At 46.6% G+C, this 24,497-nt stretch overlaps 1 protein-coding gene across 4 annotated transcripts in view; it reads right to left on the bottom strand.

The window, feature by feature from the left end:
* Window positions 1–7,418: 7,418 nt before the first annotated feature.
* Lpin1 (lipin 1) overlaps window positions 7,419–24,497 on the bottom strand; it is a 55,200-nt gene continuing 38,121 nt past the window's right edge. For all 4 annotated transcript variants that reach the window (XM_055625525.1, XM_055625522.1, XM_055625533.1 and 1 more), the window contains 7 exons: window positions 22,701–22,827; window positions 21,251–21,399; window positions 20,175–20,261; window positions 17,112–17,264; window positions 14,064–14,178; window positions 13,254–13,357; window positions 7,419–10,046 (listed from right to left, as the gene is read on the bottom strand). In XM_055625525.1, coding sequence (XP_055481500.1) covers window positions 9,887–10,046; window positions 13,254–13,357; window positions 14,064–14,178; window positions 17,112–17,264; window positions 20,175–20,261; window positions 21,251–21,399; window positions 22,701–22,827 — 895 coding nt within the window. In that variant the 3' untranslated portion in view covers window positions 7,419–9,886. The remainder of the gene's footprint in view (window positions 10,047–13,253; window positions 13,358–14,063; window positions 14,179–17,111; window positions 17,265–20,174; window positions 20,262–21,250; window positions 21,400–22,700; window positions 22,828–24,497) is intronic.

Raw genomic sequence — 24,497 nt, 5'->3', positions numbered from 1 at the left:
GAACCCATTTCCATCAAATGTTTAACCACCGGGAATGGGAGGGAACGAAGCAGCTAAATGCATGTCATTCCATTGCACTGTTACTCTCCTTAACACATCAGTGACAAAGAACAGAAGGCAGAAGAGGGAAATGCTGCTCCTATCCTTGCCTGAGCTCACACTCTAGTGTGACAAATTGGCTGGTTTGGCTTGTGGCTCCGAGGACTCAGCTTTTTCCAGGACAGTGTATATTCCTTGGGCGTTCCTGTTGCATGGGCTCTGCTCTCCACCCAAACATCGCTGGACAAATACTGCTGAGGCAAAGATGGGTGAGCTCTGCCTGCTGAGAGGCTCCAGGTCTGGTTCACATTTGTTACTGGTCAAAACAGGAAGTGTTTACACCAGTTTCCAAAATGCACATCTCTCAAACAGCTTTTTTTTTTTTTTTTTTTTTTTTTTTTGCAAAGCAAATGCACTGCAGTTCGCACAATGATTCAGCCCAGAGTGCCAGGTAAGCAATGCATCTAGCATTTCTCACAGCCTCTTGTCCTCTCCTCGACCCCAATGCAAGCTGCTTCATGCAGGTCGAATGCTTCGTGACCATCACGCCAGTACTTCGGAGTTCACCTCCAGCTGTGCACTACCTGCAATCGTGGCATGACTCTCCAACACATAGAGGACAGCTTCACATCCCACATCCGAGGTACGTCCTTCAGACAGTCCATGCTGTCGTACACTGTATGGCAGTGACCCTAAACCCACTGAATTTCAACTCTTGGATGTTAGTTTTACACTGCCGTAAAATTCTGACTCTGATGGCAGAGGCTGCTACTGCTAGGAAAAATATATAGTCCTCACTAAAGACCAAAGTCAAGGCTGTTTGCTTCCTCTTCGCTATAAATGTCAAGGGTGTCTCAAGATCATTCCCTTTCCCCCACGGTCTGTAGCTTTCTGACTAGTTTGATGTCACAGGGTGGGGGTGGGTGACTGTGGGTGAAATGCCACCTGAGGTCCCCATTCATCTCAAGACCTCCTCTCCAGAGATCTCAGTGAATCATGCTAGACCTGCCTTAGTTAGGGTTCCTGTTGCCGTAATCAAACACCGTGAACGAAAGCAACCTGGAAAGGAAAGGGCTTCTTTCAGCTATGGTTCCACAGCAGTCTGTCACTGAAGGAAGTCTGGACAGGAACTTGAGGCAAGAACCTGAAGGTGGAAGCTGATGCAGAGGCCATGGAGGGATGCTGCTTACTGGCTTGCTCCCCACAGCTTCCTCAGCCTGCTTTCTTCTAGCACCCAGGACCATAACCCCAGGAGTGGCACCCACCCCATCAGTCATCATCAATCAAGAAAATCCACCACAGGTTTGACCATTGGCCAATCCAGTTGAAGCATTTTCCCTTCCAAGTTTAGCTTCTGCCAAGTTGACAAAACAACAAACAAACAAACAAATCAGCCCAAACCTGAAGGATTTTGAGGCTACTTGGGTATCCCACCCCACAATTTCTGAGAGGAGACCAAGATAGGTTCCCTCATTCTTGGAGAAAACTGCCATCTATTCTGGGATCCACCAAGTGCTTGCAAGCTTCTTTCCTGATACCCACTAGATAGCTCTCAGAGAGAGAGAGAGAGAGAGAGAGAGAGAAGATAAAAGGAAGCTTATAAATATCTGTGGCTGCCAAAAATGAACATCTTTTTGTTTCTTCTGGCAATGCAGAAGTGAAACCCAGGGCCTTGTACATTCTAGGCAAGTGCTCTACCACTGATGAGCCCCTGGCCAAACTCAGCTCCTGTAACCAATTACACAGTCTACCTTAGAACAGGCACCAGCAGCCTCACCTGTCTGTGAGTTTCCACCTCTCTTTGGAAAGAGCAGCTTTCCTGAGAGCACTCAGCTCTGGTCCCTAAGATCTCAGTGCAGGTCTACTTAGCATCATACCAGTACCATTACAGGGAGTGTCCGAGCTTCTTTCTGTTACTGTGGACAAATGCTCTGCCTTGAAGAAACTAAGGAAGGAAAGAATTTATTGGGCTTACACTTCCAAGTCACAGTTCATCTGAGGAAAGTCAGAGAAAGAATGTCAAGCAGGAACTTGAAGCAGATACCATGGAGGAATGCTGCTTTTGCTAGCTAGCTCTCTGGTTCTCCTGGGCTCGTGATCAGCTAGATTTCCTTTTCTTTCTTTCTCTTTCCTTCTTTCTTTTAATGAAAGACATGGTCTCAGTCAGGCATGGTGGTGCGTGTATGCCTTTAATCCCAGCACTCAGAAGGCAGAGGCAGGCAGATTTCTGGGAGTTTGAGGCCAGCCTAGTCTACGGAGTAGGTTCCAGGACAGCCAGAGCAACATAGTAAGACCCTGTCTCAGAAGATAGATAGATAGATAGATAGATAGATAGATAGATAGATAGATATTAGATAGATAGATAGATAGATAGATAGATATTAGATAGATAGATAGATAGATAGATAGATAGATAGATAGATAGATATAGTAGATGACAGATAGATGATGGATAAACAGTAAAAGACTACATGGTTTCACTGTATAGCTCCAACTGGCCTGGGACTTGCTTTGTAGACCAGGCTGACCTCAGTCTTACAAAGATCAGCCTGCCTCTGCCTCCTGAGGGCTGGGGTGAAAGGTATGTTTTACCATTCTTAGCCCCTAGATACTGGTATACAACCCAGACCCACCTGCCTAGGGATGGAGCTACCCACAAAGGACTGGGTCCTCCTGCATCAGTTAATAACTAGGAAAATCCCCCCCCCCAGACATGCTCATAAGCCAAGCTGTTCTAGGCAACTCCTCAACTGAGGCTTTCCTCTCAGACAAATCAAAGCTGTGTCACGTCAACAATTAAAGCTAACATTAGAGTGGGAAGCCCCTTCCTCACCTTCACGGTGTCAGAGAGAGGAGGAATCATCCATCTGTGGTGGTAAAGGAGATATTTAAAAGTCCATGTCAACTTCAGATAGAAGCTAGTTCAACAGGAAGATCAGAATTCAGGGCACTAGCTCACATGCACATGGCCCTGGTCCCTTCCCCAGCACTAGAGGAAGAAAACGGTAACTCCATCAACAGCAGAGCATCCTTGGAAACAGGGAGGAAGACTGTCATTCTGACTCTTGTGAAGGTCAGTGTTTAAAGACAATGATGATTTCAGTCCACTTTTCACAGAAGTTGAAAGAATCAAGTCGAGAAATGAAACACCAAATACATCTCTTCTGAGCCCAAATTTAGCCTCATTAACATTAATGCTAATTGGAACTCCGACTACAGTTTTAGCTGCACTTAATGTGAAATGCATTTGGGCTTTAGGGTTGTGCACAAAATGAATTACGGCAAAACATTTTGAAGCTGGGGATATAGCTCACTTGGTAGAGTCCTTGACTACCATGCATGAGGTCCTGAGTTTGATTCCCAGTACCACGTAAATTGGGAGTTGTGATGTATGCCTGTAATTGAGATGATGGCCAGCATGAGGATCCAAAGGTCAAAGCCATCTTCAGTCATACAGCACGATACAGACCCAGACCAGCCTGGGACACATGAAACCTTCTCAAAATAACAGTAACAATCTGAGCTGCAAATACACTCAGCAGTTTCAGAGGACCCAGGCTTGATTCCCTGCACATGTTCTGGGTCACTCACAGTCTTATATTAACTCTGGTTCCAGGCGAATCCAGTCCCCTCTTCTGGCCTCCACAGGCACCAGGCACACTCATCATGGTACACACACACACACACACACACACACACACACACACACACACAAATATTTACAAATAATTGTGGTAATAATATGTAGCCAGCTCTACAACATTTTGAAGATGAATCTTTAAACTTGGGTCCGGAGATGGGGGAGGTGGCAGGGGGGATTGGAATTGCTCTGTAGTATCTGCCCACTTAACCCTTACTGGCTAAGAAATGCTTGTGTGCAGGGCCCATGAACTGAAATGCACTGTTATTCAATCAATTCTATTAGCATCATTTCTTCCCATGCTGTGCGGTAGGTAGTAAGATCTCAAACTTTGGTCCAGATCTAAGTCATTTTTGGTCAACTAGGAAGTAGACCCAATCAGCTAATACTGGTTTTGGTTTTTTGGATTTTTTTGTTGTTGTTGTTTGGGGGTTTTTTTTGTTTTGTTTTTTGTTTTTTTGCATTTGTTTTTTAGGATAACTCTGAAAAATGAATCAAGAAGACAAAGAACATTCTGGAAGGAAAGCACAACATCCTGAAATGGATGTGTTACTTGAAAATATAAACCATTTTTTCTCAGCTTGGCTCTGCAGACCATCTCGGAAAAGGATGTTTTTATAATCAGAGCAGAAACATGACTGACTGCACCTCCATTTCCATTTCTTTGTTGCAAAATGAATGTGACTGGTTGGGGTTCCAGCCTCAGGAGAAAGCGGAGGCACTGGGAGGTTACTTTCCAAAGTGAAACTTCAAACCACAACCTCCGGTGCACAAAAGGCAGAGCGAGCGAGTCACAGGAAGAGGCCACTCGCTTGCAAAATGCATTAAAAGTAACGCAGGCTGGATGGACTTCCTGCCCCAGTGAACAGATCGCTGGCACAGGGACAGGCTCCTCGAGGCTCCCAACCATTTCAGGGAGAAAGAGGCCATTAGAAATCTGGGCACATCCACCTCTACCCTGCATTCCCACTCTGCCCAGGCTGCCAGACCTGCCCTCTCCTCCCAGGCCTGTGCTTCCCATCTGAGATGCTCCCAGGAAGGCAGATCTGACTGGATGCCTCCTACCACAGGGTCGTAGGGTAACCAACCTTGTGACTTAAGTGAGCACTTGTGGCTGGGTCTCCAAGGTCCTTTAATAAAAAGAGGTGAGAAGTTCTTTGCAGAGGGTTCTCCTGCTTGGGCAAGTGGGGTGGAGGAGATGTGAGTCCTGAGAGGACGGCATGCCACAGCTGGCCAGATAAAGGCAGAAGTGAGCTCGGGCCTGGGCTATTGTCCGAAGCATGTGTGTGCATCCAAAACCCCATAAGGACTCATTAAAATGTATCTCAGAGGCCCATGCCCACTGCTGGGGTCAGTAGGTCTAGGGTAAGGTCCCCAACACTTGTATTTTTAAGGAACTCCCTGATCCTTCAAGGCCACACACACACACACACACACACACACACACACACACACACACACACACAAATGGATTTTAAATCTGAACAGACTGGCCTCTGAAGCTCCCTGAGGATCTGGGCCTCAGGTTGAGCCCATCCCAGGGATATCAGTACTAAAACGGTTTCCTGAAGAAATCTCCCTGCCTCCACACAAGGCCAGTCTACAACCTGGCTGATCTCCAAGCCTGGCACTACAGGCAGAGAGAGGCCTTTGTCAAAGAGGCTGCTTTGAAAGGCTATTTGGCCAAACTAGAACCAACTGTGCCCCCCAGTGGCCACTAGCTTCCACTGGTCATAACTGCTTTCCTTCCGGTACCAAGCCTGCTTATACAAGTAAGTGATAGCAATTATCCTCTTTGATGCTACAGGGTTGAAAGAAGAGTTAAAAATGTAAAGGCTGAGCTGCAGGTGTGGGGCAATTGGGAGAGTGCTTACCTAGCGCTCACTAGCATGTCAGGTTCAATTCACAACACCAAATAAGCCAGTCATAGTGGCACACAGCTGGAATCCCAGCACTTGAGGGGTAGAAGGATAATAATTCGGAGTCAACTTTGGCTACACATTGAGTCCCAGGCCATCCTTATGAGACCTTGTCTTTAAATTAAATTGAGGCTGGGAAGATGGCTCAGTGAATAAACCACTTACCACACAAGTGAGAGGACCAGTATTCAGATGCCCAGAACCCATGCAAAATCCAGATAGATACAGTAGTCGCCTGTAATCCTTGCAACTCACCAGCGAAAATGGGATCACAGTGCAAGCTGACTGGAAAAGGGAGAAATCCCAGGAACCATTTGCCTTTCCTAATTCATGGGAATGGACACAGTGCTGTCCACATTGCGGGGCCATAAGAAAACACAGGTAGACAGAGTGAGATTCGATATAGGAGTGCAGGTCTCAGCTCTGATGTGGGGACCACAGGCCTGCTGGGGTCTGTTTAGCTCTGGAACTTGCTTGTTTCAAGCTGGGCCTCTTTTAACTTTCCTCTATGACAATTCCACTCTGTTGCACAAGGGTCATATGCATTATCTATCACAAAAGGACACGCTGTGTTCCAAAGCTGATAGCTAAGACCAGCCTCCCATACTTCTTGGCCTCTGGTGCAAAGCAGAGGTCTGTTAACTCTTCGAAACCAAACCAAGCACTTCAAATGCCCAGGTGAACAAAGCTCATCTCTGGTAGAGTCTAAGCATACAAAATAGTTCTGTCCGCATGGGGAGTGTAAGCTGCGGGGACACAGGAGCGCCTCAGGTGCCACTGTGGAAGTAAGGTGTCAAAGGGCAGAGAGAACACATATGAATGAATGGCCTACAGACAAGTTCACTGTTGGAGGTTGGTCTGATGCATGCTACTGGCCCTCAAGATCTGGTTACACCTAGTCTTGTTTTGTAAAAAACTAAGACATACCTGTTTGGTTGATTAAATGGCCTATACCTGGGCAGGGAAGAATGGGGTAGGTATGGCTAATGCTCCCAGGCTTATAAAGGACAGGGTGAATCACAGGGACAGAAAAATGGGAAGAGAAGAGGAAGAAGGATGCCATGATGGATTAGTAAGGAGAAAAAAACATGTAGCCTGAGAGAAAGGACTTCAATAATGGTGTGAAAATGCTCAGATGAAAAAATACAAGCAAGTACCATGGGATTATGGATGGAAGGTAGACCAGATGAGGAGGATTGAGGTGCAGATCCTCAGATGGGTATGTATGCACTTATACACCCATGCACGCAGCAGCCAGGACCTCAGGTACTGTCCCTCACAGGGACAGTCCTCCATATTCATCGAGACAACGGTCTCTCACCAGGACCTGGGGCTTCTGGATTCCACTAGGCTGTCTGTCGAGCCAGTACCAGGGATGCAGCCACCTGTCCTCACCTCCCTAGCCCTGGTCTCATTTGGCTTCATACATGGATGCTGTGGAACCAACTTGGATACTTATGCCTGCATAATAAGTACTTTACTGCCTAAGCCATCTCCCTAGCCTACATCCAGGTTGTTAGTTTTGTTTTGTTTCAAATAAAGGACTAAGTATCATATAAGATAACACATCAGAAAAAAAATATAATAGCACCTTAAAAACTTATAAAAAATGATTTAAAAAATCATATGCCTAGGGCTGGAGAGATGGCTCAGTGGTTAAGAGCACTGGCTGTTCTTTCAGAGGTCTTGAGTTCAATTCCCAGCAACCACATGGTGGCTCACAACCATCTATAATGTGATCTGATGCCCTTTTCTGTCATAGTCATACCTGCAAATAGAGCACTCATATACATAAATAAATCTTTGAAAAAAATTAAAAATCATGTCTGATTTTCAGAAGTTTTTCATCCATCTTGTTTATTACAGAAATTTCTAGCTCTTCATCAAGCACAACACAATAATACATTGATTTTCATCATTGCACCAGCATTCACAGACATACAGCCAACCTTGTAAATAAAATATATTGCAGTAGTGATCAAAACCTGAAATCCAAAGGGGAAGTCTCTGTGACAACAGAAGCATGTCTCTGCAATGCACCACGTGGATTCTCCTTCATCATATGTGATCCATTTGAGGACATGTCACTATGCAGCAAGTCACTCATTTCCACAAGCAACTTTGAAATGTGTGGTATCAATATAGCACCCTAGCATGTGCCCTTGGGCCCTGTGGGCCCCATCACCTCCCCACCCATTATACTGCATATGCTGATAAGCAACTTGAGTGGACCTGGGTGCAGCTCACATTCCGATCTCACACGGGAGCATCAAGGCGGGTGCTCACATCACTACCTGGACAAGGCTTGTGCACACATCCTCGAGTGTGGTTTTCGTGGAAGGTATGCTCTGTTTCAGGTTAGAGTGATGTAGAAGTTTAAGGTATAACAAAACTAGATTCCCAAGCCAGGGGGAAGCATTGCTGTGTGTTTGAGACAGTGTGTTGCAGACCAGTCTTGGTTCTGGAAGACAGACCCTGGCTCAGGCCCTGGCATGCTCTCAGAATGCGGACTGCAGAGGACAGATGAAGGGATACTTCAAAGCTTCTCCTGGGCATGAGGGAGAAGGCTGTGAACTTCTGCAAGGCTGATGAATTCATACAGTCCACAGCAATCGAAATACACTCAAAACCACCATCCCGGTGGCAGAAGGGTTAACATGGCCTCTAAAAGTCACTAGAGAACAAGCCAGGAGCTCCCTAAGGCAGGACTATGCTTAATTACTTTCCTTACTACCTGAACGGAACCTGCACATTCAAGTCCGTTTCTCCATTGGCCTGTGGTCCACAGCAGATGACCTCTGGCTTTCATTGTCCATTCCTGTGAGCTACACCCAACCTAAGCAGAGACCAACAACTACAACAATGGCAGTGACTCTGAGTTTTCTTTCATAGAAAGAGTAACAGTCCATTCTACTGCCTTTTTTTTCAACCCTTTTTTTTTTTTTTTTTTTGTCTCCTCTGACTCTAACAACAAAATTTAAATAGGAAGGTCTTTCAGTATCTGGACTAAACGCTCTTTAAAAAAATAATACTTCCCAAAGTAAAGCAAAATCTTTTACCGAAATATTTATTTTGCTTTTCACATTGTTCTCTGGGACAGTTCAACAACTACCCTCTGTCAGCTTAAAGAACATCACTCAAATTAGTACTGTTTTTCCCCCTGCCCTTAGACTGAGTGTGGGGCGGGGGGGAAGCTAAGAAAAATTAATGATTCGGAAATTCCAGAAGATCAGTGTGTGACATACACAGAATAAGGCTCTTTGGATTGTCTAGCACACTTAACCTTTAATGTATTCATGACAGCTGCAATCCTAAGGGTCTGGCTGCGATGCTCACAACAGCAGCCCAATTAAAGTAAAGTAATAAATAATATCTGCAAAGAAAATAGTTTTAAATTCTGGAAACTACATTTTCTTAAAAAAAAAAAAAGTTTCTTTAGCAGCATTGTTCTCGTTTGGCATAAGCGCTGCTCAAGTCCACATTGGCAGCGCCTCCTTGCTGGGCGGCAGGACGCAGGAGGTGGTGAGACGCCACAGACGTTGCCTTAGGGACTGCCGCTCTAACGTAAGGCATTGCAGTTATGGAGAGCTAGACAGGGCACGGCTAAGAAAATGCCTGCTGCAGGTGCGTTAAGGCTTAAGTAGCCCAGCCTTGAGCTATGAGGAATGGGGAGAGGTGCAGCGGTCTCACAGGCCACCTCTCACCAAAGCAATTAAAGAGCTTATCACCCAAAGTGATACTAAGTCGGCAATACTGCAAAGGGAGCGGCTACAAAGCCAAACACCGAGGCCAGGGCCGAGATGCAGCGAGGCCCAGGTTCCCTTCAGAGCACTCAGATTCGGGATACAGCCTGTCCCTGTGTGTGGAAGGTGGCATGGGTGTCACTGTCATGGGAATGTGCCCCTTATGCTACCAAACACTGTGCACGTCAGAGTTCCCAGGGTGGCGGGCACGATGATATGGAGACGGCTCTTGGGTGGCCTGCCCTCCTCTGCTAAGGGGTCATCACCCGTATTGCACATTAACTAATTGCTGGAACAGACTGGAGGGTGCAGCATCATGCATGTTAAACCCAGACACAGAACTGCTTTGCACACGACTCGTGCACCCAATCCTCTTGCAGCTTAGGGGATGAGATGCGGCCTCCATCTGCCTTCCATGCTTAGAGCGCCCCCCGGGGGGCGAGTGAGTCAAGGGAGAAATGCTTCTCTCTTAGGCAGATGGCCGCAGATCAACCTTCCCAGCAGCTCCAGGGTCCCCACAACCTATCCTTTAAGGCTTGGTCACATCAAGCTGAGGCTGAATGTACGTCCTGGTTTTCAAAGGGCGGCAGCGGCTCTCTCCAAAAGGTAAAGTTACTGAAAGTGTCTGAACAGGGGAAGTCGGAGGAATGGCTTCTCTTCAGCAAGGGGAACACGTGGTCTACCACTTCGCAGAGCCTCACATACCTGGAAGGTAAAAAGAACAGCGGGGTCACTGCCCAGGGGACCACACCAGTCACATGAAGGCCAGTGCCAGATTCTGGGATGCACTTCAGGCCAGGGAGGAGCACACTCTCCCAACCCCAGGGAGCAGCCTGACTAAAGCCTTTCTAGCTTTATGAATTAACTGGAAGTGAGAAGGGGAGACCGAATGCAGAGCCCAGCTGTGCATGAAGGACAGACAGTGGGAGCAGAGGTACACGGGATAGACAGGGGAAGACCAGCACAGTCAGGGGGTCCTGCCTGTCATGGAGGCCGCATATGAAGGGGGAAGTGTACCACAGACAAAGCACATCTTTGGAGCAGCAGAGATGAATACATTCATAGTGAAAAGATACGGGGCCTTGTTGTTAACAAAATGCAGATTTGGCACCAGCTCTGCCCTGTTCCAGCTGTGTGATCTCAGGCAATGGCCTGCATGCCTCTACACCCTGACTTCCCCTAGAGTAAAGGAAGGCAAATGAAAAGGGTGCCACTTGCTTAGCATCAGAAACAACAGAGTAACACTCTCAATGATTCATGTACTGCAAACACATCACTCAACAGCGGATCACTGACACTTCAGGAAAAGGTCCCTGGCCTAAGGCCTCCTCCTCCTCCAGCCTTACTTGCTGTGTGACTCTGGGAAAATATCTTGCCCTCCCTGAGCTTCAGCCCCTTCATCTTCACAGTGTGTGGGGCTGGACCACACAGGGGTTTCTTGCACTCCCTACTTCAGGGCATTTCCTCTGTCCCCAGGAAGATGTTGCCTAGCCACAGCCTGCACTATAGAAAGAAAGCATTTATGTCAGTCAGCCTGGAACTCCTCCACACAGTGAGTTAGACACACCCGGCCCTCTCCTGCACAGCCTAGACTCCTGTTTCAGTCCTCGGGCCCCTCTCCACTCCCTTATGCTGAGAACCAAAGGGGGCTTTCGAAATCCAAACTCCAAGAATTAGCATGTTCAGAGGCATGAAATGACTTATTTAATAAGGCTGTGTATGTGTGTGTTTAATAAATGGCCTCCAAAAGACTCGTGAGAAACAGCATGCTTGCATAAAGTATGGAAGCCTCTCTTACTATTACACCAAGAATTATGTCTTTCCTGGAAATTAAAACAAACAAACAAATTTTTAAAATACCTCCTGACTGGAAGGCATATTAGCCTGAGGTTTGTGGCTATTGGGGGTGGGGGGTGGCTGCCTGCAGAAAGCTGTCTTCTGCCAGGCTGTGGAAGGCACCAGAACCAAGCTGGTGAGACTCACGTGCCCTGGCAACAGGGCCTGCTCCATCTGGGTGGCCCATTCCATCCTCCAGGCATGGGGCTCCCTGGAGCAAGGACAGCACATTCCCTGACTATACTTGGAGAAAGCCCAGAACTTAGTGCTCTACACAGTGGGGCCTCACTTAAAGATGTTCCAGATCATCCAGCCTCCGAGGGATAGCAGCTGCTTGACTAGAACTGGTCATACCCAAGCGCTCGCAAGATAGCTCAGCCAGTAAAGAGCAGCTTGTCTCAAAGGTCTAGTGGCCTAATCCCTGGAGCCCACATAGAAGTGGACACAAAAAATGGCCTCCACAGCACCTCCACATGCACAGGATGACACACACATGTACATACCTGTGCACGCACGCACACACGTGCATTAATAATAATTAAAAAGAAAAGGTCATGCCAAGTTCTGGGCCTTGGTATGCATGCTTCCTGAAGACAGAGGATTCATTTCAGAAAAGCTGTGTCATCACAGACCAGGTGAAAGGGCCCCAACTCACCTGCTGCAGGGTAGGAGGGTGTGGTCTCCATCTCCTCTCCCCACACCTAGAGAGATGCTTGAGGGCCTGACCAGGAAGCCAGGGCTCCCTCACATCTGGAACTGCTCTAGTCAAACTGGACTCTAGTCCGGTTGCAAAAAAAAATAAAAATGGCCATCTTCAAAGTGAGAAACTGCCCTGGTAATCTCACTCAGAAATCCAGGCTGGCCTTAAACCTACAGCAATCCTCCTGTCTCTGCTTTTCCAGAGTTCAGGGATTACAAGCTCGAGTCATGACCATGCCCAGCTCCAAAAGCACCTGAGGAAAACTTGCAAACACCAGGAGGAACCTTACATCCAGCTCCCCAGATCCAACTCTCCAGCTTATGACAGTGTTGGGATCATGCAAGGCAGAGGCTATTTTCCAGTTTTGTACCGATTAAACTAAAAGATACACATCCTCCACAGTGGACAAGGCAGAGTGGCAGTATCTGCCTAGGCTGAAGTATCCAGTAGGGCTAACAAAGTGAGAAACCCACGTGAGATGAGGCCGAGCCAAGGGCAGTGCTATCTGTGCCACTATGCCTCACTCAACGCAGCAAACCAGCCAGTTGTGGTAGTGTACACCTGAAATCAGTCCCACTACTAGGGAGACTAAAGCAGGTGTGCAAAGTTCAAGGCCAGCCTGGACTCCACGGCAAGATCCTGTCTCAAACAAAGCAAAGCACACCCAGTAAGCCAGGGGGCTGAGAGGGTCACCCCTATAGAATACAGTGCTCGCCTAGCAGGCCCAAGGCCTGGGCTCTAGCCCCAGTAGCATGGGGAAGAATGTGTTTTCCAATGGTCCACTTGGGTTACATTTCTAATTGACATTCTAACTTGGCCAACTGAATGCCTGGCTTCTAAACTCGTTCAGTTCCATTCTGCATATGGCTCCCCGAGGGAGCTGACTCCGTTCTAACTGTCCAAAAACTAAGCTAGAGACTAATGACGTGGGGCTGAACTCTATTTTTAGGGGAATTAAGGACGAAAACAGGGGCTGGGGAGAAGGCTCCGCTGATAAACTGCTCTTCCTGAAGGCATGAGAACTTAAGATTTTTAACATCCACATAAACGGCCAGGTATTGTACACACACTCGACCCCAGTGCTGGGGCGCTGGAGACAGGAAGTTCTCTGAAGCTCACTGGCCACTCAGAAATGGGTGAGCCCCAAGTTCAGTGAGAAACCCTGTCTCAAAAAATAGGTAAGAGTGATTAGGGAAGACACCGGACACTGCCCTCTGGCCACCATAGATATGAGCACATACAAGTACGTGTACTGCACGCACGTGTCCACACACACACTCCTATATGATCAAAACAAAGGAAGAAGTGGCTATAAGGGTCTGCAATGGATGATGATGTGGCTTTGGGACAGTGGTGGGTCAGCCCATAATACTCACGAGCTGATGTTGGTCTTGGCATGCTCCTGCACCAGCTCACCCTTGGGGTTGACAGTGAAGATCCTGTTCAGGGACACTCCCACTTGCTTGTAGGAATACACATCCTGTGTTTAGAAGAGGTTTAACACGTCAGGGGCCACGGAGAGCTCACTGTACAAAGCAGTACACGCCATCTTGGCGGGATGGGGTCACGCTCAGCTAGCTTTTCTCCCTGGGCCTCAGCTCCTTCAACTCTTCAGGACCTGAGCTAATGTCAGCCTGGTTGGCATTCCTCGGGCTTATTTTCTCACCCGTTAGTTTCTCATTTCATAAAAAATCTGCCACAGGTTTTAAATCTGCCACAGCTCTAGTCTATAAACTACAGAACCTTCTAGCAAGCATGGGTCACATACACGACCTCTGCGAACACTCCTGCCTCCCATGAGTCTTTGCTACGGGCTTCAAACTGAACCTTCCTGGGTTCACGCGCACCATCTCACACATTTCCTTCAGCCAGGGAGATTTCATTATATGCTTCAGGGCTGGAGGTGTTGCAGCCAATACTGTGGTCAAGCAGTGATGGCCACACCTGCTAAGAAGGACCCAGCACCTTCGGTGCCCTCATTTTACTAACTTAACGAACGTGCAATTGCAAGTTGGTGGCTTCAAAATTACTAGCCAGCCTTCAAAGAAGACCAGAGGCCATGGTGACATGACTTTTAACTGCTCTGCCTTAGGATGAGGTTGCTTTATGGGGACTCCTCGGCCAGGCCTCTGTGGAAACTGGCACCAAGTGCAATGTCTGGCTCCATTGACCCCTCGGGTACTTACAGCAGGCCGGTTCCCAAAGGCAGCATAGAAGGGTTCTGTGTTTGGGAAAAACAGGTTTTTGATGTCTGTCAAACACTGGACTTTGAACTTTTCTGGCTTCTTTTCAATCACTTCTCTATTAAAACAAACAAATAAGTAGCTGGTCAGCATAAGAGGACTTAAGCCTTGTTTGCATTGAAGTGGTTTGAGGGTCAGCAAAGCTGCTTAGTGGCGGCCTGGGTGGAGTCCCCAGAACCCACTGGGAAGCAGGAGAGAACTTACTCTTGCATGTTGGCCTCTGACTTCTGCACACACACACCATGACGCATGCACATACACACACAGAGTAAATTAAAAAGTAATTGAAAAATTTAAACTAGTTTTCAATGTGCAAACTATAAAGTTGGCCCAGCAGCCAAAAAAACAACTCAGAATGAACCTCACTCTCAGTACAAGAAAAACGGAAAGGACCAGCCACAGCCAAGGTGTAACCTCAGAAACAAAAGTTTATGTTAGCATGGACCAGAGTCACTGGTGAATACACAGGCAAAGTTCCAAGGACATTTATAAATGCAAGGGGAGGCAATGTAGGGAGGTAGGGTCATTACAGGGAAGCAGGTATGCCCTCTGCAAGAGCAGCAACATGCTTTTAACTGTTGAGCCATCTCTCCAGCCCCGGGACAAAAATTCTTACATCAGTGGGAGAGGATGCGCTTAGCCCTGCTGTGACTTAAGGTGCCTGGGTGGGCTGGTACCCCTTTGGGACCTCCCCTTCTCTGAGAAAAGGGAGGAGGAGGAACAGAGGGAAGGGGATGTGAGGGCAGGACTGGAAGGAGAGGAGGGAGGGGTTCAGATCAGGCTGTGAAAAGATTAAACTAATAAATAAAAGGGGGGAAAAAGAATAGAAAAATGGTGGCCGACACCTGTAACCCCAGAACTGGGGTGTGGGGCCAGGCAGAGGCAGGAGAGTGGCAAAGAAAATCAGGCATTAGCATGGTCTACATAGTGAGTTCCAGCCCAAAACTGGGCTACAATGGTGAGAAACTCCCATAAGGTTCTTCTGCAAACATCCTACAGGTAGTAAAACAACAGTCTCCAGAGCCATTGCAGTTCAGTATCGGGCTTCTGATACTAGCCGGAGAACCACAGAAAAAAAAAAAAAAAAAAAAAAAAAGGTAAATAAAAGCTTTTAAAAAAATAGAATTTAGGGGTTCTTTATGTATTTATGTGTTTACTTAATTATATTTATTTGTGTGAGCACACATGCATGCACACATTCATATCACATAGAGACCATAAGAAAACTTAAAGGAATCATTTTTCCCCACTGTGTGGGTTCCCAGGGATCAAATTCAGGTCATCGGGCTTAGAGCAAGCACCCTTCACACTGATATATCTCACAGGTCCCAGGAGCTTAAACACATATACAGAGGGTGGGCATAAATTAACAATATAACAAGAAGTTAGGGAGATTATTACAAGTCAATAAACAAAAAGCAATACACAAAAGTCAGTGGGTTTTCTTGCATCAGAAACAGGTGAAAATATCACATAAACAGTATTTTTTAACAAAATTTTTAAACATCAAGAATCTAGACACATACCTAACAAAGAGAAGATGAGCCTTGTTGGTTAAAATTATAAAAACTCACTGACATAATAATAGGGAAGAAAAGCTTAAACGAAATAAAGAGACAGACCAGATTCCTGAATTGGATGATTATAGTACAATGAGCTATTAATAACTGGTCTCTAGATTCACTGCATTTTTATAAAATCATTAACAGGCCTTTGGTTCTAACAGAAACTGGGCTCTAAAAGCCACGCAGTAGAGCAGCGGGTCTGACAGAGCCTGGACGCTCCTGAGGGGGGGAGGGAAGCTAGGACTAGGATGTTGTGCAGAGACGGCCAGCTACGGGGCTGGTGCGTGTGCATGCATGCACGTCTTTGTGGGTACACGGAAAGTGTGGAGGCCAGAGGCCAGCCTCAGGTGCCACTCCACAGGTGCTATCGACATATTCTGTTTTCCAGAGTTTCTCACTGGTCTGGGATAGGCAAGGCTGACTGACCAGTGAGGCCCCAGGATTCCAGCTGTCTCTGCCAGCACACCCTTCTTTTACATGGGATATGTAGTATTAGGTCAACAGCTCTTACATTCTAAGACACTGGAACTTTTGCTGGACCCCACAGCCAGTTAGGTCACTTAAGACTTTAGTCTGCCGTTCTACTGTGCACTCGGCCTGTTTGCTGGGCCTGCTTTTAAGAGAACAAGGTAACCATCGACCCTGCCTGCATCCGAAGCTAGTGAAGAGCTGTAATCTTAATTTATGTACTTTTCCATGTCCCTGACCCAGAGTAGCACATGTGCATTTGTATGTTATGATAATAATTCCTAAACACAGCAAAAACAGAGGCTGAAAAATTTATAAAATGAATCTCCACCATAAATGTTGAGCACATTTGGATATTGCTTAATAAGCAATGAGATGTTCTTGGGTCAGTCGCGGTCAGCTGGAGCCCGTGACAATCCCTTGTAAAGCTCTGTCAGACATTTCTGTAAAGTGTCCCTCTTTCCTTCCTCGTGTGGTGCTTTCTACGCTGTGCAAGGAAGACAGGGCAGACACCTGGGTTAGGGACAGAGTCACAAGTCAGGCAGGCACAGACTCACACATGAGACAGACAGGCAAGACGACAGGAGACAAAGGGAGAAGGAAGTAGAGAATTCAAATCTGGGATCGTTCTTGGTTAGATGACACCGAGAGGAAGTGCTTTGATTTCTTTCATAAATATGATACTGACGCATTATTGGTGACACAGAACTTATTAGTAATGTGTTCAAAGAGACTGTATTTTGGTGCCTTGTGTGAGGAATCTTTAATGAATGTAATATACACACATGGCTTCAGGGGTTCAAATCCCTCTTCACGCTTGCAAGGCAAGAGCATTTACCAGTTGAGCCATCTCTCCAGCCCAAAAGGCTATTCATTCTGTTAAACTTGGGATGAGAAAGAGAAAGAACAAAGCCGGCCCGGCAGGTCAGTGCATGGGCGTCGGCTGGCTGGACAGTACCTGTGCAAGGCGGAGAAAAGGCTGCTTGGGCTGAGCAGAAGCGGCCCCTGTGGCAGCACCGTGCCCCTCTCGTTGACCCAGTGCAAGTAGCCCCTCGTCATGTCTGCCATGCCAATGGCACGAGCTGAACAGTAGAGAAACTTGTAGCCATTCCTGGAAGACACAACCCATCCACCTTGAATACAGTTATGGGATAAAACTTTTCGGCGTCCCAAACCCTAAACTCCATCTACCCTATGAAGAAAGGCACAGCTGCAAGGGGTCCACACGAGAGAGTCTCTCACTGCATCGCAGCCTAGCTCTCCAAGTCTTAGCTGGGGTAGCACTCCCTTACAGTAAGCCACCATTCGCCTGTTCTGCAAACCAGACCACACCACACTGCAGTGGCACAGTGTTTGTGGAACCCTTGCCTTGATGAGCAGGGCAATGGAGGGACATACCTGGGAGGGGGAGGGGTGCCCACCACTGAGAAGGGCAACACCAGACTGTCCAGCCCACGCCTCTGTAAAGTCTGAGGCTTTCCCCAGCACCCCTCAGCTGCATGCTCCCAGCCTTCCAGACAGACCACGATGGCCAGAGGTGCCCATGGGGCTGAGCTTGGCCCTGTCCTTAGAGTATAGAAGGCAACTCCTGAAAGCTGTCTGTCCTCTCGCCTCCACTTCAGCCTGTGGCATGCCACACACACAAACTTACATGTGCGCACGTGTATACAAACACACAAACACACACACACGACATGATAAAAAAAAATTTTAATTTCAAACCTCACAATTAGACTTAAATAGTTTTAAATGATTTATCACCATCAAATTTTCCAAGACAAGCATTTAGAGTGGGTGGTCTAAATTTAGACTTGTGGTGGTCTGAATAAAAATGCACTCCCACCGGCCCTTAGAGAGCGGCACTATTATGAGGTGTGGCCTTGTTGGAGGAAGTGTGTCACTGTGGAGGTGGGCTTTGAGATCTCAGAAGCTCAAGCTAGGCCTAGTGTGGCATTCACTTCTGCTGCCTACAGATCAAGATATACAACTCTCAGCATCTTCTCCAGCACCATGTCTGCCTGCACACTGCCACTGTGTTTCCCACCACGACAATAATGCACTAAACGTCTAAAACTGTAAGCCAGCCCCAATTACATGTTTTCCTTTATAACAGTTGCTGTGGCCCAGCCAAACTTTGGGCAGAGTGCAGGGAGTTGTATGGAAAAGTTCGGGAATAGAAGAACCAGGAAGGGACAGGAGCTCCACAAAGAGACCAACAGAGCCAACAAATCTGGGCCCAGGGGCCCCTACAGAAATTGATGTACCAAGCAAGGACCATGCATGGAGAGGGCGAAAACCCTCTGCTCAGATGTAGCCAATAGGCAGCTCAGTCTCCATGTGGATTCCCTGGTAAGGGGAGCAGGGCCTGTCTCTGACATGGACTCTGCTGCTACCTCTTTGACGACCTTCCCCTGGCAGGGTGGCCTTGCCAGGCCACAGAGGAAGAGGGTATAGCCATCCTGATGAGACTTAATAGGCTGGGGTCAGTTGGTAGGAAAGGAGGGCTCCCCTGTTCTAAGGACTAGGGGAAGGAGATGGGGGAAGAGGAAGAAAGGATGGGATCGGAAAGAGACTAGGGAGGGGGCTACAATCGGGATGTAAAATGAATAAATTATAAAAATATAAATTTAAATAAAAAATAAGAGGAAAAAAAGAAAACAAAAAGAGTTACTGTGGTCATGGTATACCACATGGTATCTCTCCACAGTAGTAGAAACCCTATCCATGACAGTCTTCAACACAGTTGTCTTGGTTGCACCAGATAAATGTAAGATACCTACAGTGATATACTGAGTGATAAGGACAGCATCCCCAGCTTCCAATCTCTGGGTGCCCATAGCACACAGTATTGATGACAATTAAAAATGCCCGGAAGAATGAATGGTCACTCGTACCTGAAGTGTTAGCGTGTAGGAGACAGAAGTAGGGAGACTGTGAGTTCCAGATGAGTCTGGGCTGTATAGTAAGACCCTGTCTCAAAACTAAGCATCTGGATACTACTGTATATTAAATGCATGGGATGGAGGACCCAGGGATACTCTCGGTGAGAACCGCTGTTGTGGAGAGAAAGGATTTTGGTCTCATTTTTAATGCCGGGGGAAAGCAATCTTACCTGCCACCTGAGGAAGCAAGCTCTGTGTCAAGCCCAGGCTCAATCTTAGCCTGGTCTCCCGGGCCTTCCACAGCCTGTTTCCCACCCTCCTCTCTGGATTCATTCTTCACCTGCCCACGTAAGACTATCATGCACTGACTCAACCTCTCTTCCCATGTCTACACCCAACCAAGGAGAGCTTCTTGTGGAGCCCTGCTCATCCATGAAGACAGCTCGGCTGCTACCTTGTCACTGAAACCACCTGAGACACCTCCAGCCAGTGGGACCTAGTCAACCCTTCACTATGTCCTAAACAATGTCTACTCAATGTAATAACCCCTTCCCACCTTGTCCAGGAATTACTTGGTATCCTGACCTTGCAGGGGTGTTCCTTCAGCTATAAACAGATGCAATTCTCAGTGTCACAAAGACTATTAGCACCTCTAAAACCATAGACCAGCCACAGGAGGCTGTGGGCAGGAGGAATCACCCACCCAGCCTGGGGGGGGGGGTGGCAGCAAGGTGATTAAATCCTTACCAGCTTCAACTTCTGGAGGCCAAACTTCATAGCAGCCTTCCCATAAAGGTGCATGATCTCTAGTTACTCAAAATATGCAGTCTGTATTATAAATATTATATGTAAACGCTTATTGCCTTTGTTGATATCTAGATGTGTTCAGCATTCCTCCCCTGCCACTTCCACCTTCTTTCTCCTGGTTATTTCTGACTCACCTAGGCTTCCTTTTGGGGCTAGCAGGAGTCACTGTACACATAGAATTTTCCACCATCACTGTCCTTTCATTGCCTCTCTTTGCAGTGATACACCGCCTCTTTGTAAGTTACTCCGTGCTTGGTGGGAAAGATTCTGTATATAGAGTGGGGTTCACAAACTGGCAGTTACCAGGTAGGAATAGAGCACTCTGTACTTACTGGCTTACTTTATGGTACAGCTTTGCAATGCCCTGGTGAGTCCAATCCTTTCCCAGCGTGGGTAAAATGTGACCAAGAGTATCAGATCTAAATAAAGATGAAGGAAAACAAAAGCAAAAGGTTATGGCAAGGAAATTTTTAAAATGCCCATTTGGCTTAAATATACTACTCACACCTTTATTATCTATCTATCTATCTATCTATCTATCTATCTATCTATCTATCTATCTATCTATCTACCTATCTATCTATCTATCTATTCACTCTCCATCCCAATCATAGCCCCTTCCCTCCTTTTCTCCCAGTCCTACCCTCCTTCCTTCTTCTTCATATCCTTCCTCCCCTCCCCTTTAAGAAAGCCCCTACCCACCCATCCCAGCACATTAAGATGTATCAGGACTGGGTGAATCCTCTACCACAAGAGGCCTGAAAAGGCAGCCCCACCAGGGGGAAATGATTGAAAAGCATTTAAGAGAGTCCTTGTCAGAGACAGACCCCACTCCTCTTACTAGGGAACCAACATGAAGACCAAGCTTTCTTATTAAAAAAAAAAAAAAAAAAAAAAGAATGAGGGGCTGGCAAGATGGTTTGCTGCTAAGCCAGGTGGCCCGAGTTTGATCTCAGTCATTCACATGGCAGGAGGAGAGAAAAGACTGCCACAAGTGGATCCCTGAGGTCCATGCCCATGTGCACACATGCATGGACACAAAAATGTAAAACAACAACAACAAAAAAGAAATAACAGCAGGAATGAGAGCCATGTCTTTCTCAACAGAAAGCCCCCCAGGCTCATGGAATCAAGTGACAACACTACGGTACGGCTATGGTAAGCCATCATGCTGAGGACTGGGTTTGCCAAGCCCAAGTGAAGGTCTGCTAACCATTCCAGTATTCTCCATGTTGGAGGATGATGCTCAAACATAAACCAGCCATCGGGCTCTAGTGGCAGCTATGGAAGTGAAGGTGTTGCCCCTATCTGTGCAGCTCCAAATGCAGCAGAAACTCACTCTGGGTCCCACGATGTTACTCAGAACAAGATGAATGCTGACTTCAGATCATACTGCAGTCAGACCCACCTTGTGATGGTCCCATCAATGTCTGAGATGATGACTTTATCGTCCCAGTTCCACAGGTAGATGGTGCCTTCACAGCGACAGGTGCCCTGGTATTGGGTGGTGACACTAAACACCACATCATTGGGGCCATTCTTCAACTTCAAGCTTTTCTGAAAACACACAGACAATTTGTGTGCTTCAGGGGCAGGTCCGGATTCAAGGGTCATTTGGCTTCCATCCCATGAGAAGGACACTTCACTTAAATCAAACCATTTTCCCAGTTCTGCAAAGTTCTCTTTCTTCTGTTAATGGCTTTAGTTCTTTCTGGCTGGACAGGCAAAATAAGTCAAACCTAGCTCTCTCTGGCCCCACTTGTGAAACAACTGCCCATTCTTCACAAAGCATTCTGCTCCTGAAAGTAATGCACACCTGATCCAGTACTTAGACAGTACACCGAGTTAAGTGACTGGCTACGACATGTCTCCCAAACCATGGCACAGGAAATGTGAAGGGCCTCGGTGTGAGGACACAGATATAAGATAGGCAAAAATGTTTCCCTCAATAGTGTTTTTATTGATTATCATAATGACACATACTGGAAAAAGAGGCCTTAAATTAAAAAAAATAAAAAAAAAAAAGACCAGACCCAAGCACATCATCCCAAATTCAGAAAACAAACTACCTTTGGTCAGTCTTCAATCTTTGCTAATATACTCTGAGACAGCAGCTGGCTGCACAGACCCACAAGTTGGCTCTAAGTGTCCCCCAGAGCCCTACAGGCGGCTACCATGGGGTCATCTTTTCCCCCATTAAATACCATCCTATCAAACCTTGTTCCCCATAAATCCTTACAATAGATACACAAGGCTTTATTTGTAGAAAACCAGAGATGTCTGCTCACTGGATGGCCACAATTTTAAATAAGTCCAGGGTGGGATCTCTCTCTCTCTCTCTCTGTGTCTCTCTGTCTCTCTCTCTGTCTCTGTCTCTCTCTCTCTCTCACACACACACACACATATACACACACATGAGGGGAGAATCCTTTGTTTCCAAAGGTTCCCTAAATCCCATCACACCTGCTTGATTTTCACCAATTTTATAGATGCATTTGAGTTAAGAAGCATCTCCCTCAACACAAAGACACTTGGGAGACATATTCAGACATTCCAAAGTCTCTCAGTCACTGATAATGAGGATAAATGGAACCAGTCAAAGCTGCCTCCTCCTTCTAGGTCAGAAAGAAAAAAAAAGCAAGTCAGAACACAAAGTCACATAGTGGGTCCATCTGAACAAAGTCAGGATAGAAACACGGGGTACCAAAGTGAAAAGTGTGAGGCCACCAGCAGGCATGCTGACATATGAAAGGTCCTAAGAAGAGTTAAGTGGGAGCAAGGAACCCCCAGACTTTCAAGAAAGCCTAAAACTCTACCTAGCCATGATCTGAGGACCAGAAACGCAGCATGGTACTCACCAGCTGATCTGATGTGAGCCTCAGGGTCTTTTTGTAGCTGACGTTGGATAAAAGGGAGAGGTGGCTTGAGCTTGATGGCTTGGTAGCTGTGTGCTCTTCATCACTGGAGGATGACTCATGCTTTATTCTGGAACACATGGTGATGCAATTAGGAAACGCATCTGGGTAACCATTAAAAATGCATTAGGCCTCAATCAATGACTTAGTCAATTGGGTCTCTTGGGTGGTCATTTGCCATATGGCTTTAGATTTATCAATGAACTCTCCTACACCCCCATTCATACATGGCTTCATTGTGGGGGGGGGGCACCTCTCCTCAATTACTCTCCAGTTTACCAACTCTCATCATTCACTTTTAACTAGTGTAATTCTACTCCTGATGAGCAGGGCTACATCCATTCTGGACCAGAAAGCTACATACTCTCTCTTCTGCATCTTTTCTCTTTCCACTGAAGGCTGAGGGCCAAGCCCTAAGAGTCCAAATGTCTACAGTCCAAACACCATCAATTCCCTCATATCCAATTTCGTCAATTCCACATATCCAATTCCAAACAATTAGAGCACTTCCTGGCCTTAAGAAGACTTGCCATTTCACCCACCGAGACTCCTATAAGTCACTATGAGCCAAGAGCTCTGCCAGTACAGAATCCATAGACCAATGCCCCAGCTCTTCTACTTGCTCCTACAGGTTGGAGCTGGGAGGCAGGGTAAAACTCAGGCCCACCATCTTCAAGTGCCTCAAAGAAAGTAGGTCAGTAAATTAGTTGCTCCCTGAGCTCAATTTTGTGGCTTCATCTCCAACCTAACGGTGTCTGCTCTGCCTCCAAAGCTTAGCCCATGCAAAGTACTTATAATGGGCTTGGATGGAATGGAAGAAGCCAAGTTGTCCCCAAAAAAGGCATGTCCCTATTGGTCCTAGTTAGGGTTTCTATTGCTGTGAGAAAATGCCATGATCAAAAGCAACCTGGGGAGGAAAGGGTTTATTTCAGCTTATAACTGTCAGGTCACATACTCCATTACGGAAGTATGGAAGTCAGGGCAGGAACCTGGAGGCAGGAGCTGATGCAGAGACCATAGAGGAATGCTGCTTACTGGCTTGATCATCATGGCTTGTTCAGCCTGCTTTCTTGTACAACTGCCCAAGAATAAATGGCACTGCCTGTGGTTTGAGCTGGGCCCTCCTACATCAATTATCACATAAGTCAATACCTTAGAAGCTTGCCTCTAAGGCCAATCTTATGGAGGCATCTTCTCAATTAAGATTCCCTCTTCCCAGATTTATTTATTTATTTTTATTATTGTATTATTTGTTTATTGCTTATTTTATTATTTACTTATTATTACATTATTTGTTGCTTATTTATTTTGTTTTTTATATTTTTTAAGCAATAAAAATAGATAGATAAATATATACATAACTCGACCAGCTCACCAGCATTCATGTCCCTTTATACAGGACATCATATACACAGCTCTCCATTTTCTTTACCTCAGGGAGTGCTTCCCTCTCCTTCTCAACCAGTCCCTGCCTCCACTTCCCCTGGCCTGCTTTATGGTCACCCACATAGCCTCCCACACAAGCCTTGCCACTCATTCAAGCATGGCCCAATGTTGCCCAGTACCAAGAAGTCATCACGGGGAACACTCACATAGCACCCCTACTTCTGTGTGGAGACCTGGCTCTGTGTGAATCCAAAAATTGAAAAAAAAAAAAAGAAAAAGAAAGAAAGAGAGAAAGAAAGAGAGAGAGAGAAAGAAAGAAAGAAAGAAAGAAAGAAAGAAAGAAAGAAAGAAAGA

Source organism: Psammomys obesus, unplaced genomic scaffold, assembly GCF_907164565.1.
Source record: "Psammomys obesus unplaced genomic scaffold, mPsaObe1.curated_primary_1811, whole genome shotgun sequence".
Lineage (NCBI taxonomy): Eukaryota > Metazoa > Chordata > Mammalia > Rodentia > Muridae > Psammomys > Psammomys obesus.
Note: the sequence above shows the minus strand (reverse complement) of the source record. Positions and strands in the feature narration are given on the sequence as shown.